This window comes from Nematolebias whitei, chromosome 21 (genome assembly GCF_014905685.2).
Source record: "Nematolebias whitei isolate Nwh7 chromosome 21, NemWhi1, whole genome shotgun sequence".
Classification (NCBI taxonomy): domain Eukaryota; kingdom Metazoa; phylum Chordata; class Actinopteri; order Cyprinodontiformes; family Rivulidae; genus Nematolebias; species Nematolebias whitei.
Genome location: NC_056518.1, coordinates 18,383,161 through 18,401,741, shown reverse-complemented (window position 1 = coordinate 18,401,741; position 18,581 = coordinate 18,383,161). Strand labels below are relative to the sequence as shown.

The 18,581-nt window shown below is 38.8% G+C and overlaps 3 protein-coding genes across 3 annotated transcripts; 2 read left to right on the top strand and 1 right to left on the bottom strand.

Moving 5' to 3' along the window:
- The first annotated feature begins 20 nt into the window (after window positions 1–20).
- On the top strand, window positions 21–3,472 carry vash1 (vasohibin 1). Its single transcript, XM_037695557.1, has 7 exons — window positions 21–289; window positions 541–629; window positions 966–1,022; window positions 1,348–1,422; window positions 1,645–2,020; window positions 3,149–3,258; window positions 3,403–3,472. Exons 1-7 carry the CDS (start codon window positions 68–70, stop codon window positions 3,470–3,472), a joined length of 999 nt encoding a protein of 332 aa, XP_037551485.1. The 5' UTR covers window positions 21–67.
- Window positions 3,473–5,285: 1,813 nt separating this feature from the next.
- angel1 (angel homolog 1 (Drosophila)) lies at window positions 5,286–9,035 on the bottom strand. The gene is made up of 10 exons (XM_037694552.1): window positions 8,934–9,035; window positions 7,624–8,400; window positions 7,253–7,488; window positions 7,086–7,155; window positions 6,554–6,996; window positions 6,290–6,437; window positions 6,103–6,210; window positions 5,963–5,996; window positions 5,582–5,768; window positions 5,286–5,490 (listed from the first exon to the last, which is right to left on the bottom strand). Exons 1-10 carry the CDS (start codon window positions 8,974–8,976, stop codon window positions 5,341–5,343), a joined length of 2,196 nt encoding a protein of 731 aa, XP_037550480.1. The 5' UTR covers window positions 8,977–9,035; the 3' UTR covers window positions 5,286–5,340.
- Window positions 9,036–10,370: 1,335 nt separating this feature from the next.
- On the top strand, window positions 10,371–14,573 carry LOC119427280 (leucine-rich repeat-containing protein 74A). The gene is made up of 13 exons (XM_037694859.1): window positions 10,371–10,467; window positions 10,656–10,831; window positions 11,143–11,250; window positions 11,341–11,434; window positions 11,529–11,578; window positions 11,680–11,761; window positions 11,875–11,960; window positions 12,026–12,220; window positions 12,304–12,399; window positions 13,183–13,326; window positions 13,418–13,522; window positions 13,671–13,756; window positions 13,985–14,573. Exons 1-13 carry the CDS (start codon window positions 10,371–10,373, stop codon window positions 14,571–14,573), a joined length of 1,908 nt encoding a protein of 635 aa, XP_037550787.1.
- Window positions 14,574–18,581: the final 4,008 nt, after the last annotated feature.

The window sequence follows — 18,581 nt, the reverse complement described above, 5'->3', positions numbered from 1 at the left end:
TTAAAGGATCCACAGCATCACTCAGTGCACTTCTGTGTTAGATCTGTGTTGTGTTGCTCAAGGAGGGATGCTGAAGGCCACAGTGGGTTCAGTGGAGGAGAAGGATGAGGAGCAGGAGGATGAAGGTGAAGAAGAGTTGAGGGATGGAGGGGTGCCTTTCTATGTGAACAGAAGAGGCCTCCCAGTAGACGAGGAGACTTGGGAGAGGATGTGGCGACACGTGGCTAGAATCCATCCGAATGGTGAAGCACTGGCCAAGGAGATAAGAGGTGCCACTGACCTGCCCAAGGTACAGATGTGAATCTAACAGAACATGTGTTATAGTTATTGCTGTGGGAATTCATTTTAAATAGTAACATGGTGTCCAACAACATATAATGCATCAGAATTGTGCATTTGATTTATGTTACTTACAAAAAGAGCAATCATGATAGTGTTTATTATAAGAAACTGAGAAAAAAACAGAGTTTAAATGAGACTACATTGTGGAGCCGTGAATACTGTGATTGTATCTTAGTAATGAAGTTGTTTGTCCAGCAGATTCCAGTACCAAGTGTGCCTACATACCAACCTACCACTACTATTCCCCAACGCCTGGAAGCCATACAAAAGTTCATCTGGGAATTGCAGTATCCTTTAATACCTTTTGATTGTGAATATTTAGTGTATTTGTTTGAGTACTTTTCTGTAAAATAAGGGAAGTTTGCCTAAAGGGACAGGTTTATAGACAATTGATCGTATACACATTGATTTTTGTTACAATTAAATGTAATGTTATATATGTACTAACATAAGTCCAATGTTTTCTAACACTTATAAATAATATGGATCAACCAGTATAGGTGAAATGTGAAGAGTACAATCTTGATTTTCTCTACAAGAAGAATTTCATAATTCACCAACACATTATATTATTTTTAATTTTTTATTGGATGTTTTGGTTTGATCTTAACGGGATCTTACAGGTACAATCACACGGGAACCCAGTTTTTTGAGATTAAGAAAAGCCGTCCTCTTACTGCGTAAGTAAATCTCACTTTAAATTCAAACCTCACTGAGGTTAAAGGCATCAGCCACACGTCGTCTGTTTGTTGATGTCTTAAGGTTTTAGCCAGTGTCGACAGATGCGTGTGGATTAGCAGTTTCTGTTTTTTTTGTTTTTTTTAACCAGAGCTTTGGGGGAAGCTAATGTCAGTCAGCCGATGTCTGTCCTCACTTTATTAGATTTAGATACTATTTCACTGGCTCATAGATAATGATGTTTTGTGTGTTTGGCTCCCTGCTGTGTTTGTTTTATACAGAACTATGTTGGGAAAAAATAATTTTTTGTTCACATTGTCTTCCCAGGTTAATGGACATTGCTAAGGAGATGATACGAGAGGCTCTGCCAATCAAATGTTTGGAGGCGGTGATCCTGGCAATGTATCTTTAAAGCCACAGAGAGCATGTTGCACGGCAACTGAAATTTAGATTTAGTTGCTGACTGTGTGAACCATGTGCTTGGTTACCTCTAGGTCATTTCTGAAGGTGACTAAATAGAAAACCTCAGATATCGAGCTAAATGGAAACTTGACTGAAACATCTAAACTCCACATGTAGAAATTAAAGAGCAGATGTTCATTTCCTTGACCGTTCTTGATCCAGTTATCTCACCAATAACATGCCCGGTGTGGAGCGCTTCCCTCTCAGCTTTAAGTCTCATTTCTCAGGGAACCACTTCTACCACATTGTGCTTGGCGTTCACAGCGGGGGGCGTTTTGGTGCGCTGGGCATGAGTCGAAGAGAAGACCTCATGTTCAAGCCACTGGCGTTTCGAACACTGTTGGACTTGGTGCAGGAGTTTGAAGGCGCCTACAGGGGCTACTGGCACACCCTGCGCAAGATCAAGATTGGCCAGTACGTGTCACACGATCCTCACAGCGTGGAGCAGATAGAGTGGAAACACTCCATACTGGATGTGGACAAGCTGAGCAAGGAGGAGCTCAGGAAAGAGCTGGAGAGACACACCCGAGACATGAAGGTACATTAATGTTATTGCAGCCTTTTTATTAATATATTTCTTTATGATCGCTCCTCTTGTAGATGCTCTAGTCTTTTTGGTTGAAGCTTTTTTTTTTTTTTTTTACTTATTTTCCATCATCCACTAAATTGAGCTGTTGATCCTTTTATATTGTAATGAAATGATGGAAAAGTAATTTGTCCTTTGCATATTAAATTTCCTTTGACCTAATGTTTCTTCGTCCAGTGACTCTCAGTTGATCTGCTGGCTGAGAGGCAGTTTCTCTCAAGTGTTTCTCTCTCATCACCCTTCATGCTAAGATAATGCACTGTGTGTAATAAAAATTAATGCATTGTGCACGGGTGGCTCAATCCATCAATAATGGGTCTTTTACGCTGAATGTTCTGCACAATCACTTCACAGGCATGAACAGATTTACCGTATTTGCCGCCGTACACGTCGCACCGCCGTACACGTCGCATCTATTATGCGTCACCGCTGACAACCCGAAAATGTGGGCGGGTGCTGTGTCTAAAAATCAATTGGCGGGAGCGTGCAAGGGAGGACTTTAACAAGAATTTAAAAAGATTAACTTTTAAAAACAATTATTTGTTTGCTCAAAATAATAGCAAAGGTGTGTCTCAGTTTAACTTTTTCTTAATAAATGCACTTTGATGGTCAAATCAGCTGCATTTCACCTGGGCGGCGCGGCGAAATGCAGCTGATTTGACGTTTTGATCCAGGAGTTCCGTAGCGAGACAAAGGTGGCCATGTATGGCAAGCCAAGTGTCTCATTAATAGCCACTTTTACTTATTAATGAGACAGATGGCTTGCCATATCTGTCGAGGGCCCTCTAGTGGCTGAAAGTGGTAGTGTTTAACATTTTCCATGTCAGAATGAATGAAATTGTCAGATCTTAGCCAAAAAATTGGGTTATAAATATGGGGAACAAAACATAAATATGTTGCTTCGCTGTACAAGTCGCAGGCATGCTAATTTATACAAAAAACTGTGACTTGTACAGCGAAAATTACGGTAAGCCACAGGCACTCTGAACAGGACAGATAAAAGCACGGTTAATTCACACAGGTAAGAACTGAAAGTGATGAATTTCTGATGAACTTGTTGTTTTCAAATTGTTTCTGCAGATAGGAAAACCAGCACCTCCTTCTCCCACTAAGGATAGGAGAAACAGTGTGGGTTCTCCTCATAAAGGACCAAACAGCCCCATCCGGAGGATCAGCCGAGTTGAGAGACGGTATGATTGATAACAAACTGGCTTATTTCTCATAGGGAGAAAAACACTCGTCTATGATGTGAACCTTCTTTAAGTGCTAAAATCTATTTGGACTACAGTTCTGAACAAACCTGTCTTTTTATTATTTTGGTGATTTTGTTGCAGCCCCTCTGGAGAGAAGAAGGTTTTGGAACAAAAGGCGGCAGATATTAATGGATACCAGATCCGTGTCTGAAAGCAAGTTTTGTCCAGCTTGAGCGATTTACCACGCACCTGTTTATGGGACCACTGTGTAAATTAAATTGTGTACACACTGACTTGCTCACTGGATGAGTCACTTGCTACTTTTCTTCCTGAAACAAACACTTTATTCAGATTTTCTATGTTGTTAAAGGCTTTTTTTCTGACTATACAGTAATTGGTGCTGGCACTGCTCCCAGTTTATAAAGGAGTACATTTGCAGGATTAAAACAAAATGCATTTTTGCTACTTTAACCCTGTATGATGTGACCTTTCTCTGAAGCTGGGGAAAAAATCAATGTAAATATACAAATACACACATCACATCTTGATGCTGTGGGGTTTTTCTGCAGTCTCCATCATTATACTTTGTATGCAAAGACATATAGTGTCTATTATTGATACACTTTGACTCCACTGGGTAACAGCTACATGTATAGAAACTAGTTTATAACCCTTGTGCCTTGTATATTTAAAAAAAAGAAAAAAAAAACTATTATTGAGCCCAATGTTTTTTTTTTTTCTAAGGTTTCATTTCTAACACATTGATCCAACCCCAGAGATGAGCATGTTAAGGATGCTATGTGAAGATGAGTTATATTTAAGGCATTTATCAATCAATTTGTAAAAATTTGCAGATATCCATTTATAAAAGGCATAGCTACCAAGTATCCCTGCATTCAATATAAATGTAAAATAAGTATTTATCATATCTATGTGGCTTACTTGCTTTATAGTCTCTAACTTTGATTTGTAGCAAATTTCACTTGCCTTAAGTGATTTTTCCAAGTCCCTAACTTCCACTGAAAAAATGTTTTACTGCACTTTTATCTGGATTTTGTATTTTTTTTAAATTGCGATTTCCATCATTTTATACTACCTAGTGTTTGTGATCACCATGTAACACTTAAAGCTCACCTAATGCCGTTCTGAATGTGTCAACATTTTTAACTAATCACAATGTAATTTTCATTTGAGCGTGCTGTAATGCAGTTGAATTGCAGAATCACAATAAAAAGATGTTTTTTTGTGTTTAAAGAGTTTTAATGAAATCGTAGTCATAACATGCATATTCCAAAAACTCTTACCGTATTTTTCGGACTAAGGTGCACCGGATTGTAAGGCGCAATAAGCAAAACTTAACACATCGACAGATTTTTGAGCACCGTGTACCACATAATCAGTTCGAGGTCGGTAAGCACAACCAGCATTAATACATAAAGCGCACCGGATTATAAGGCGCACTGTTGATTTTTGAGAAAGTTAAAAGGATTTTAAGTGCGCGTTATAGTCCAAACAATATGGTAAATTTAACATGAGCAATGAGAAGGTACTGCAATTAAAATCATCTTCTTTTTGAAGTTTAACTCATCAATGACTGCAAAATATTGGTAAAAATTTGTTTTAGGAATAGGGAAAAATAGTAAAGACAGTTACAAGAGAATACTCAAGGCTCTATTTACTGAGCAACATTGTGCATTAAAGCACAACTAAATAAATGATTTATTGATGCATTAAACACAGTCAAACTGAATGTTGGGTGGGGGTGGGGGTGGGGGTGGGGGGGTTGAGCACATTTAAGTCACAAGCAGACAGACAAGGCTTGACTGGTCACCAACTGGAATATTTAGCATTACTGGATAACTAATGCATAAACTGATGCAGAAAAGTAATATATTATTCAAAACTATTTCAAACCGTTGAAATTTTTGCCATTTACAAAAAAAATAAAATAATTAACATTAAAAAGAAAAGAGGCGTTTTGTCACCGCAAAACTACAAGTCTCAAAATTTTCAACACACTGTGAAATTATTGTTCTCAAACATAAATTAGGTTTAGGACACTTCCAGCAGGAAAATGCTTCAGGCAGCGTTCAGGTCCAGCTGAAATTGTGCGAGCAGGCCGAGATGGTCTGAGGGGAAGATGTGATTGGGAAGACCGTTCATGGACCACAAAGCATCCTCGGATAGGAGCGAGAGAAAACCAGAAAGCTTCAGACCTTCACCTGCAAACTTTCCACAAGCTAAAAAGCACGCGCACACAAACACATCATGTTAATTAATGTTTCTCCTGACCTTTAGAGATTTAAAACTAATAATCGGCTATTTCTGGTTCTGCACCTGTACCTTTGTGCTCGGAGTCAAAGAGGTGTTTTGGAGAGTAGAAGATGTAGTCAACGGTAGCTCCTCCTTCAGCGTGCAGGGTTGTGACTTCTGGACAGCCAGAGCCAGAAAATACATGTTTATAGACTGACTCCAAGTTTAACCGATGACTGATCACGCGTCGGAACCTGGAAAGGCATAACAATTGTATTTACACTCAATGGAGTTCATTTTTAAATAAACATCATGAATTTTATTCTGTCTAATCTTAAACCATCAAATGATAGCATATAAACAAGTAAGCCCATCATTCTAATTCATTTAAGTAGTTTTCATATTCATTGTGCTATTGTAAAAGACAAGAACTTCGACGTGAACTAACCTTTTAGCATCTTGTTCGTTATCCTTTGAAGCATCTGTTTTCAAGTGCGAGTTAAAACCAGATATGTCACATTCAAGAAGAGCAGGGGTTTGTATTGCAATAAACGGTTTGATAACGTTGTGCTTTCAGTCGTGTCCCACCTGGTTTGATATCAGTCACCCCTGGAATCAGTATCAGGTCTTTAGGACGGACGCAGGCAGCTGGACAAAAGCGCAACTGCAGCATGAACTCGTGGCTGTACTGACGTTCTACATACAAAGAACAACGACAGGACTATTAAAGATACATATTCTCTACTTGGATATTACAACAATTTCAGTAACTGACCGGATTTTTGAGGTTGGCTCTCAAACACGCCGTTTTCAGCATTTGTTACATAATGGCATTTGTCAGTGATTCCTAGAGAGCTGGGCCACAAGGGGGCATACAGTCTGTGGTAATTAGGTTTGTATGACAAATCCTCTTGGCCTGAAACCTGTTGGACACAATAAATGAACACTGGTGAAATAATGGCATCAGTGTATTTAAATGAAAGAAACAACTTTTCCAAGCACAGATTACAGTGCGATCGTCTAGTTTTCGTTTGCTTACCATCCACGTCGGCAGACCCTGGTAGTACACCTCACCGGTGGTAATCAGCTGGTACAAAGGCATGTGTGGACGAGAGTTAAAGTCTCCACAAAACACAACATTACAGTGTTGACCTTTAGCGCTACAGGACTTGATCACGGAGTCGATTTCTGCCAGCATGATTGCCAACTGTGCCAGCTTCACGTCCCCTCTTCTGGGGTTGAAGAGCAGGTGTGTGTTGGCCACACACAGCAGTGGGCACATCTTCTTAACCTCTGCTCCTTGGACGACTAATGGTTGAAGAAGCAAAACAATGCCCACATTGTGCCGGTCTAACAGCTTCGTCTCAGGCCTGAAGAACTCCAGCTTTGAGACTGCAACTTCAGCAAAGCTGCAGCTTTGATAGCAAATAGCGCAGCCGTCCGTCTTGGTTCCTGTACGTCGCTTGTAAACGCAGGTGTAGCCTGAACAACATGAACAGATACTTTGTGATGTGTTTGTCACAACATCATCCACAATTACTGGTTCTCATTTTTTGACTCAGGTGCCCTACCCAACTGAGAAAGAACTGGATACAGTTGTTCGTAGTAGTGGTTCTCCTGAACCTCTTGAAGACACAATATCTACATCCACATGGACACACACAAATTACTATTGACAATGTAACATTATAAGTATAATGTAGTTCCATACATAAAACAAAAAGTGCATTTGACTCACATTTGGAGTCCAATTTTCTATTTCCTTCAGAAGGAGGCTGCAGCGGTAATTCCAGTCCAGCACCTCTGGGGGGCAGTGTATGTACAGATGCTCGTTGAGCTCCAGTAAGTCTTGAGCAAGGATGTTGTAGGACATAACAGTGAAGTCCATTGAGGCACTTTTGGATGGAAGGGGGCTCAGAGCACACTCAGCTGCAGCAGCTCTTTGATCCAACTCCTCCCATACTCTCCACACTACTGGGAGAACAACAAACACTTGTACTGAGAGTACTTATTAAAATGCTGTATGGATGAGTAAAGACAAATTATTATAGCACTGTCTATTAAACTTTATATACATCTTCTAGTTCAGGAAAAGCTCATTTTATTTACCTTCAAAAGGCACTGTCGGCCCCAATGGTGGGTAATAGCTTCCCGCAGGAAGTTGCCAGAAAGGGCACTGCACTTCCTGTGTCAGACCAGGCTCTGCAGGAAAATGCCAGCCAATTTGTGCATCATGTTGCTCACAAGAAGCATCAGAGGTCGAATCTCCAGTGGGAAGTAAATACTCATGCCAGCACTCAGTTACTTCATGTCTAGTTTTAAATGGAGACTGCGACTCGTCTAAGTTTGACAACTGGAGTTGTTCAACTGGGAAGTGAGTATGTTTGTTCTCTTCAGCTTTAAGTACAGACACCTCCAACGTTTCAGTTTTTACCTGTTTCTGTAAAGGACAGGTAACGTCTTGTATGCTGTCCTCTGTGTGCAGGAGCATAAATTGTGCAGTAAGTGCTTGCTGTGGACTAACGTCATCAGATGAAGTAGCACTTTCATCTTCTGTGTCTTTATAGTAGACAGCAATATCCTTATCTTCTTGTTTCTGAGTCTCTACTTCTTCATTCAGTGCACATTGCATTTCATTCATCTTTGGAGCTGTATCAATCTTTGTGTCCTGATGTATGACAGCTGTTAACGGTTCCTTATCCATGTCAAGATCTGTGTTGTTGTCCCTCAGGCCAAGTTCTTCAACACTTTCTTTAGCATCCTCCATTGTTTTCTCTCTCTGGTCATGAAGGGTTGTTTCAGATTGATTGTATGTATTTGTGACAGCACCACAATCCCACGTAGTCCTGCCATTAACCAAAGGAGAAATACTCGTCTTTGACTCTTCTACAAAACAAAAACACAAAATAAATGTTAAAAAAAACAAAAACAATACTGCATGCACGCCTTGCTAATGCTTACTTAACTCAGTTTGTTAGAAAAAAATAAAATTTTGATAAATTTGGCAATTTAAAGTAAAAATAAAAGTAAATGTAAACAAAAATGGCAAAACATGGGCACGTGGTTGCGTTTTGACGTCACACGGGGGACGTAAAAAACGTAAAAACAAAAGCGAGCTAAGCTAACGAAGACCAATCTTCTTCTTCTTTCGGCTTTTCCCTAAAATGCAATAACAAAACATTTATTATGCTCGTTAAAATCGAAAACACGAGCCTTAACTCGTCATTTTAAACCAAGACTCGTGTCGGTCTGAGCTTTGAACGCAAAAACCTGAAATTTACCAACAAAAGTCGAAAGCGTGTCACTCGTTGCTCCGTCAGCAGTAAACTAACTAGCTCGTAGCAACTAGCAGAGAGTTACTGAAGTTTGTCAGCTACTAGTATACTCCGATACCTCTGCAAATGTGTTCTTACATTTACCTGCGCGTCGACGGGACAAGTAATGTGACAGGGGGTAAAGCATGGGTAAAGCACATTAAACAACAACAAACTGCCAATCATGTCTTCGCTACTAGTCTCTGCGCATGCGCACTGCTGGGCGTCTCCAAGTGAAACGTCACAGCTTTTTCACTGCCCCTCTAGTCTTTCTTGCAAGGACATTTAACATTTCGTGTTTTGCTTCTGTGCATTTTAGTTTAATAAGTTTATATTACTACCTTGAAATGCTTATTCATACAAATTAATTCTACTTGCACCGTTATATTCTATGTTGTTGTTTACAATTTCTCGTTAGGACCTTGTAAATACTGTATTGTTTTTACTTTTTCACTTTTTGGTACATTATTTTGTACCCTTATTGCATGCTTTAGTATTTTATCTTCTTTGTTTGTTCGTTGTTTACAGCGAGTCAAATCGGTTCTTCTCATCCTGAACTTTTCATTAACATTGTGTTAACCTGCATAAACATAACTTGAACTTGAACTTCTGCTACTTTTTTAAACAATTTTTTGGACATTTTGGGTGGTGGTGAGGGGTCTGGGGGAATAACTTAAGAACTAAAGCCTTTAAAAAGTGTGGAAAAACTCACTCTTAAGACTGCAAGAGGTGCAATTTAATGTAAAATGGGAGCAAATGACTTATTATAGAAGGAATTCACCACTTTCACAAGTGGATAATGAAAACCCTAGTAAATTAACCATTGTTTAAGAATATATGTATATTGTACTTCTACACTGTAACTGTTCTAAGAAAATTTCAATAAAATATAAGTACAGCAGATTAACAGTTGATGAAAGTTGTATTTGAAATAGAAAAAAAATAATCTAGCAAATACAGCACCCGAGATATACATCCTTCAGTAGTTTAGTAAAAATAAATAAATAAAGGAAAAAAAAAAAAACTTTCAGAAAGTCTAAAGGTGTGACAAGTTCTGAAAGTCAAAGAAATTTCAGCTAATTGGAAATAAAATGCAAAAAAAGAGGGATGTTTCCAGAAGTTTGCAAAGTACAATGCTAAACAGATGTTTCATTTATTACACATTTTTTTTGTCCTTACAGTTTTTGAATCAGCTTTTTATTTCCAGGCACGTTTGCACATGCTAGGAATTTTTCTTAGTTGCTAAAGACTCGGTGCACACGCCACAGAACAAACTGACAACCACAGAATGCAATCAGTGGAAAACACAGCAAGTTGTTTGGATGGTAACCACACTGATGCATACATTTTTAATAACACTCTTCATTACGCATAACCTGAGAGATAGAATTTCCTACAGAACACCACGAGCCTACACCTTTTCACAGTACCAGGTCTTACATACCTTGTTGAATGGAATAGCAGAACAAAATCTTCAATTTTTTTTTCACTTGGTGTAAATTAATGCCATGAAGAGGGTATAATTTTTTACAGGAAGCTAAAATGTCTATCCTCTCATTTGAGGAACTTAGCTTGAAAGATGATTACGCTCTGTCACCAACTCAGTCGCAAGACTCAGACACAGACTCGGAGTCGGATGGTAAGTCAACAATTCTCCATTGAATTCTCGAGTCATTTCACTCCTGCAGTTAGGATGTAACACATTTACAGCATATACAGCTAAATTATTTAATCCTCAGCTAAAATGTTTAAAAAAAACAAGTGTAACTTAATGTTTTCTTTGCTCCAAAATTGAGTTGTATGCTTAGGTTTTCTCATTTTACACAGACAACATGAAGGTCAACAAGGAGATGACTGTAGCTGAGGTGTACACGCAGGCCTGCAAGCTGGTGGGGGTGGTTCCAGTCTCTTACTTTATTCGAAACCTCGGCTCTCCAAATATGGTCCTCACCCATCACGGGTTAGGACCTTTAGGCTGCAAGGCACTTGCAATAGCTTTAGTGGTAAGTTCATGTTTCAAGTTGCTTACCCATAAGCTGCTATATTCATACCCATCTGCTCACAACAGACTCATGCTCAGGCTGCTGTTTAATATACCTTATTAGATGATTATTGTCGAGTGTATATATTAGATCCTTGCATACTGTTCTTTTTTATACTTCATATTTTTGCTATTTTTGGTGTAACTGGGGCCTTGAGTACACAATTTTGTTCCATCTCATGTACCACATGTGATGTGAATGACAATAAAGTCCCCTTGATAGATGAATTAGATAGTCTGACAATATAATTGTTTGTTTATTTGTGTTGTTAGTCTGATATGCACATCAACACTCTGGAACTGGCAGATAATCACATTCAAGCTGAAGGAGTCAAATATCTGCTGGAGCTGTTGAGGGCTAATTTTACCATTCAGCACCTGGTATGTAGGAGCTGCAGTCTAACCACTAGAGAGCACAAGAGTCCCTTAATATTTGAGTTCGCATTCACTTATTCCTTTTTTCTTCTTCAGAATTTATCCAACAACCATTTAAAATCTGAAGGAGCTGAGCATGTGGCTAAAATGTTACTTGACAACATTTCACTAAAATCTATAAAACTTTCCGGTAATGTCCAAATAACTAGTATTTATGTGCGTTGAACGAGAAGTGTTTTACACAATTATACAAATCTTGCTTTTCTGTTTGTTTATTCATACAGGAAATGGATTCACGGATGATGATGCAAAACATTTTGCAGATTCATTGTCAGTAAGTTGTCCATATAGTAAAATGTCATGCGCTCTTATTTTCGGAGTTCTGTCAGTGTGGATGACGATGGATCATCCCATTCTTTGAAATTTTGCCTTCAGGCCAATTCCAGGATCAAAGAACTTGACCTGAGCCATAATGAGTTTTGTGAAAAAGGAGGGGAGTATTTGGGACAGCTGATGGGTATGCATTAAAAATCCTTGGTCTATACAATAATTAGTGCTGTTACAGTCGTTTCTACATTTATTATATTCTAGTATCTATTATTTATTCTTTTAACCTTTTTAAATCTACAGCAAACAACGAAGGCCTAGAGGTGCTCAACCTCAGCTGGAACCATCTAAGGATGAAAGGTGCTGTGGCTTTTAGTGCTGGACTGAAGGTATGGTGGTCTAACAAAAGCAGTCTACTGGTTTAGCAAGTCGTCCCACTGCTGTCTGTGTTCAGGTGAACACGATGGTAAAACACCTGGACTTATCGTGGAACGGTTTTGGGAATGAAGGAGCCTTGGCCATGGGTGAAGCCCTAAAATACAACAACTCTCTGGTGCATCTGAACTTCAACAACAACTGCATCACCAACGAGGGTGTCAGCATGCTGTGCAGGGGTCTCGAATATAATGACACGCTTCGAGTCCTACTGGTGCGTAGAAAACAAAAACATTGAGACTAACAATAAAAACTGTTGCAGATATATTAAAATACTTTATTTCTCTGTGCCTCTAGCTGGCTTATAACTCTTTAACAGTAGAGGGTGCGCTGGCCCTCGTCAATATGTTGAAGAACACGCCTAAAACTGCCCTGGAGGAGATCAACATATGTGTGAGTCTTAACACCAGTGCCCACCCAAGCCTCCATGGGGCTCTAAGCGAAATTTGGTTTGGGGGCCTCTATTTTTACTAATAATGTGGATTACTGCGATCAACAGTCAGATGATCAGATCATTCACTTCCCTAACAAAAACTCATTGCAACTCTGACAACCCTGTTCACATGAACCTATATGTATATGAAGGGGTGTCAAACTCATTTTCATTTTGGGCCACATCAAGCTCATGAATGTCCTCAAAAGGCAGGACATGGCAGCATTTATTGATAAAACTACCTATAAACAACTAGTAAAATATAACTTTCTCTGCATTTGATGACTACTTCAAAAAATTAAATCTTTTATGTTTGAGACATTTGGCATTATACACATAAAAACTGATTTGAATGAACGATAAAGTAATATTGATGCACGTTATCTTGAAGTTATGTTTCTATGGCCCTAGGATGTAGAGAGCCACAGAAATGGTTATGACGGGCCGGATTTGGCCCACGGGCCTTGAGTTTGACACGTGCTATATTATAAAAAATAATGTTAATAAAAAATATTATTGTAAAGAAACAAAATTACAACGTTATAATGACATTAAGTGTAATAGAATCATAGAAATTATTACAACAAAAAAAAAGGATTCCACTTAATGGCGCCCCCTAGTGGCCCCGGGGCCCTAAGCAGCCGCTTCGTTTGCTTATGCCTTGAGTCGGCCCTGGTTAACACAACCACAGTAACAGAATGTAGTATTTGCTAAATATTTCAGTGTTGTTTTTATTTGAACAGAATGTGTTGGTCAATGAGAACTTTGTGAATCTTTTGGAGATTGCATGTCTGGAGCATCCTGGTCTGGATGTCCAGTATGAAGGGGTGGGGGGCTTCATGGCTAAGAAGCCACCGAAACGAGTTGATCCAATGAAAGTTATTCAGGTTTGTATAGTGCAATGATTTGTAATTTCTCCTATGAATTGCCATCTAATGAATGTGTTGCCATGATGCTTTCTAATGTTTTTTTTTTAAGGATTATCTTGATAGCCGCAAACTGCGTCTGTGGGATTTTTTTCGGAATATTGACAAAGATGGCACCATGCGAGTTCCTGTCACCGACTTCAGGAAGGCGGTTCAGGTATCTGAACAAACTGATAACGCAGAAAACTCATATGAAAGGATCACTTTTTGTGACAGATTGTGATAAAATTGTTTTAAGTTCCTACGTAAAAAAAGACATTTTGAAAAATATTTTTTGCTGTTGTGTTTGTGTATGAAACTTTTAGCACTCAACCATTCCTTTGAGTCGGTACCAGATTGAGGAGCTGATTCAGAGGCTTGATCATGACGGGACAGGAATAGTGGACTACAGGTGAACATTTCCCTCTCCGTATGATCATACACACATACCTTCTGAATAGGTTTATTGTTGGTCCATACAAGGAGATAACATTTCTACAAGTGTTTTAAGACAATGTGTGTTTTACACATCCACTGAGAATTAGTACAGCCCTCAGTAATGACGTTCATCCACTGACATGTGCTTATGGTTCTGCAAAAGTACCTAAAGTGTGGTCCGATGTTTCTTTTCAAAAATCAGGGGGTTGGCAGATACAAGGAAGCAAATGATGAGAGATCACAGACAGCAGCTCAAGAAAGTAGAGTCTCGTCAGAGGAAAGAGAAGCAGAAAAGTGATCGCATCCTCAAAACCTTCCAGAGCGCTGTGGAGGCAGTCACACCTCGCAGCTCCATCATTATATCTCCTGGAGGGGCCAAAGAAGAGTCAAGTGGCCCTCAACCATTTTCTGCCACCCCTCTCAGCTCTTGGCACCACATTATGTCAGACCGCAGTCGCTATTCTGTTACTAATCTGAGCAACGAGCACGTCCATCTGCCCATGCCGGGGGGCACCTCGCCTTACCGCCCCACTAGCTCCTCGATGCGGTCCTACTCCCAACCCAACCTGCTGGCTGACTCCCTTCACTCTGCACCAGATCAGGGTGTTTTCTCTGATCCAGACATGAACCACAGCGAACTCAGTCCTACTGCTAACAGCCTGACCAGGTCTAGGCCTGCTCTTCACGCTGAACAGCCAAAGAGCAACGCTAAAACCAAGAAAGTAAAGAAAAGAAAACCTAAGAAACGTTTAGAGAAAGTTTCAAAATATCCTAGACATTCTCTCAAGTGAGTTACTGGACGTTTGATTGCTTCTGTTTGTTGTTCTGCTAAAGTGTTAAATGTAATTTCTCATTTATTTTGTTTCTATTCTAACAAAATGTTAAGATGATTCAACAAAGTTCAGTCAGGCCATCTGGACGATTTCTTTTCTTTTTTTTTTTTTTGATGAGACGTTTCATCCTTTATCCAAAAGACTTCTTCAATCTGAGGAGCCAGTGGTGTAGTCTATGTGATACGCGGGTATACGGAGGATACCCACTAGAAAAGCGTGGGAATTTCAGTATATCCACTTAAAAGTGCCCAATGGCACCTGATATCATTGGGCATGTGTCATTGTCAACACATTTAGAACATTTTATAGACAAAATGAGTTGGTTCAACCTGTTTTTTGTATAATAAATAATACTTGAACATGTTTTGCTTTGATACTGTTTTATAAATTCTATTTTTAATATAAAAACCAACTGTTGTACAAAGTTTGTTGTACATTTATTAAAATATAAGCATCAGAGAAATTTCAAAATGCTCAGTATGCTTAAAAATCAAAATAAATGTGACCGTTACATTGTACTTAGGTTTCTAAGCACAGTATACTCTCATAATGGAAAAAAACCCAGTTTGCTGGTGATAAGATGACCTCCAGGGCCCCCCACCTCCCTCGTCGACTCCTCTGAGACAGTCATGCCAAAGTGGTTCAAAACACCAAAGTTCATGCTCAGTAATCCAGGTAGAAAATCCAACAATGTTCAGTCAGGTCATCTGGATGGTTTCTTTTTTTATAGTTTATTTATTTATTTATATTTTAATGAGACGCTTCATCCTTCAGCCAAAGGACTTGTTCTGTTTTTTTTTCCACTATGGGAGTGTGCTGCTTGTGGGACTCAGTTTGTTGGTGGCTCCTCAGATTGAAGAAGTCCTTTGGATGAACGAGGAAATGTCTCGTCAAAAATAAAGAAACCGTCCAGATGACTTGACTGAACATTGTTGGATTTTTATCTGGATTAATGAGCATGAACTTTGGTGTTAAGATGATTCGTTGTCAGTCAGTGTTTCATGTACTTTACAACAATATGGTATGGGTCCGCTGCAGGGATCACAAACTTTACGAAACTTTTTGGAACAACTTTTTACTTGCATTTAATTAATTTCTGAGTGCTAGAGATAATTTTGCGTATCTTGATTTGTTCCTTGTCAAACAATACGGGGAGTAAGGGCAGGTGCTGCATCCATCAGTAGCTATAAAAGTTGTGAAGATCCAGCCAGCTTGATCGTAGCGACTCAGACTGCAGCAAAATGATCTCGACTGCAGGTGGGGGTATATGCATGGCATGACTTAATTGCATCTTTATACTTCAATGCTTATCTCACATCAGTCATAAGGTTATCTTTGTTTCAACTATTCTTATTTTTAGGGTGTGGGTCTGTGGGTGAGCTACGCTACAGAGGAGACCAGCGGTAGAATGGTCATTATTAAAATAAACGAGGCTTCCTTTGGGGTGGAGGAGTGGCAGACTAGTGTTTATTAGCCGGGCCTCAGCAAAGCCTTCATGGTTTGTTGTGCATTTTATGCAGTCAGGACAGTGGCCGAAGAGACATTTGACACCAAAAGCAAACAAGAGAGCTAGATTAGTGTTCCCTTTGAGATGTTTCTGGCAAATTATCCCAATCTGGACTTCAATCCCACTGAGCAGAAACTTTACATGTACAATGATGGCTGCTGTGGTGCACCACCTCTGGTTTAGTCACACAACTAAAGCCACTGTGGAGCCACCAACGTTCCTTGTGACTTAAAACCTTTTCTGACATTTAAAACACAAAGAAGTCAACAAATGTCTTTTAACTCATTTTTTCACAATAAATGATTTTATGCATCCCAAAAGATTTGTTCCTGTCCATAATCAAAACTCATAAAACTGTTTTATTTTATCCGGATTCAACATGTAATGTATATTACGTATGATTTTCAATTTTAAAAAACAAGATAACAGACAATATATGACTTGTATTTACATTCTAGTAAAATACTAATTTTTAGAACCATGTTTACTTGAGCAAACAAAAAAGAAACTACTTTCCAAAAACAATCATGGAAAATGTTTTAATAATTTATCTTAATATAAACTATTTACACATACTTTTTATAGATTTGAAGAGTGGCTCACTAACTTGATGTTTTGTTTGCTTAAGTTTGTATAAGAATAAAAAAAAATCCAAAATCGTTCAATCAGCATGCAAACATGGGCTTAGAAATATTACACACAAAATGGGAAAAATGTGCATCTTCTTTCCTTTTGTTGGACCAACAAAACACTTTCTGATAAAAAAAGAAAATGTGAGGTTTCTGCTTGAGGCATGGAAATTCTTCATTTCACTTAAAAAAGGAAACATTGTAACTTGTTCTAAAAAAATATTTGCCATTTGTGTTTCTGAACATGGTGTCAGAATCTGATCATGCCATCCAAAAATAAGGTAGTACCTTTCTGCACACAAGTAGATGCTACAGAATAAAACCAGGAAACTACATTTTAGTCACAAATCACAAAAGCAAGTGAACGTTATATTAATGTATTCACCAAAACGGTCTGCAGATGAGAAAGGATTGTGGGTGATGTATGCCACAGAAGAAGCCAAAGGTAAACTAGTGATTGCTAAAATAGACGAGAAATAATTTAGTGGAAAGCTCGTGCGTTCAAGCCTCAGTGCTTTCATGGTGTGTGGAGTCGTGATGTATGCCTGGACTCCTGAAAACAGAAGAGATCTATCACTCGTACGACACTGAGACTGGAGATGAAAAACACATGAGTGTTCATCTCTAGAAATTTCAGGAGAGATTTGTCAACCTGCATTACAGTCCTACTGATCAGAGGCTCTACATGTATAACAATGGCTACTACAGTATGTCTTATCGCATGAGCTTTAAAATATGTAATGCGTCTTACTCTTTTTCTGCTGTACTGTAATTAACTTTTTTTACATTTCTATGTCTAAATTATCTAAAATGCACTTTGCAGTTGTTTCTGGAATAAAGTCAAAATTGAGCATTCAAATCAGTGTCCTCTTGCTTTTAATTAACGCAAATAGCACACATTTATGGCAAAAGGGGCAAATAAACCTTTACATGCAACTAATGAGAGACTAAAGATGACAAAGCTTGTGCAAACTCCATCCATCCATCCATCAATTTTCTTTTACTCGCTTCTTCCTTGAAAAAGTTGGAACACTTTAAAAAGTAAATAGAAACAAAATTAAAATCTCAACATACCAAATGATTAAACTAAGGAATATTACGTTCTTTTTATTTAATTTTAAATTTTATGGCGGCAACATATAAAAGAAATATTGAGACGGGTGCAACAAACGGTTGTAAAAGAAAGTGGTGCAAATAAAAAAATAAAAAAAAACATCTGGAAGAGCATTTTACAGTAAATTAGATTAACTGGCTACATGTTTGAGGACTGGGTGTAAAAAGAGCCTTTTAGTGAGGCTGAATCTCTCGGACGTAGAGTTCACCAGTTTGCAAGAAAACTGCGTCTTGGAGTGAAACAATTTCAGATAAATGTTTCTTAATAGATAATGTCATTGGAAATTGGAAAGACTATAATATTATATTCATAATATTACAAGATTTGCAACCTGCATGACACTATACAAAGATATGTTTTATACTTGAATAAAATTAAACTAAAGCGTACATTCAGTGTGTTTTGCTTTGCTTTGCAAATGACACATATTAAAGGAACGCATGAGAAGAAGCACACAACCAATGTGATCATAAAGAACTCTCCCTTGTATGCTTTTGGACAAGGATGCAAGATCAGATTTCAGCGTCCTGCTAAAGTGTGTACACCCCCCCTTCTGTAAACCTGCCCTCCCTTGGGTGTGAGCGTAGTGGTGGTGGTGGGGGAGACTCTCTTTTGTGCTGTAGTTGGAGCTTGGCTCCATCTGGTACTGAGCACCGAGTGGCCAGCTGATCCTTTCATGCACACCGTTCTGCAACTACTGTGTAACAGTGAGCAAT

What these genes read in the sequence shown, in the direction of transcription:
- LOC119427280 (XM_037694859.1), top strand. Translation starts at nt 10,371, where the DNA reads ATGTCTATCCTCTCATTTGAGGAACTTAGCTTGAAAGATGATTACGCT. An exon ending in ACACGCTTCGAGTCCTACTG is followed by an intron (nt 12,221 to 12,303) that starts GTGCGTAGAAAA and finishes CTGTGCCTCTAG; the next exon opens with CTGGCTTATAACTCTTTAAC. An exon ending in TGGAGGAGATCAACATATGT is followed by an intron (nt 12,400 to 13,182) that starts GTGAGTCTTAAC and finishes TTATTTGAACAG; the next exon opens with AATGTGTTGGTCAATGAGAA.
- vash1 (XM_037695557.1), top strand. Translation starts at nt 68, where the DNA reads ATGCTGAAGGCCACAGTGGGTTCAGTGGAGGAGAAGGATGAGGAGCAG. An exon ending in AAAAGCCGTCCTCTTACTGC is followed by an intron (nt 1,023 to 1,347) that starts GTAAGTAAATCT and finishes TTGTCTTCCCAG; the next exon opens with GTTAATGGACATTGCTAAGG. An exon ending in ATCAGCCGAGTTGAGAGACG is followed by an intron (nt 3,259 to 3,402) that starts GTATGATTGATA and finishes ATTTTGTTGCAG; the next exon opens with CCCCTCTGGAGAGAAGAAGG.
- angel1 (XM_037694552.1), bottom strand. Translation starts at nt 8,976, where the DNA reads ATGCTTTACCCCCTGTCACATTACTTGTCCCGTCGACGCGCAG. An exon ending in TCCAGTTCTTTCTCAGTTGG is followed by an intron (nt 6,997 to 7,085) that starts GTAGGGCACCTG and finishes CATGTTGTTCAG; the next exon opens with GCTACACCTGCGTTTACAAG. An exon ending in GAGCCAACCTCAAAAATCCG is followed by an intron (nt 6,211 to 6,289) that starts GTCAGTTACTGA and finishes CTTTGTATGTAG; the next exon opens with AACGTCAGTACAGCCACGAG.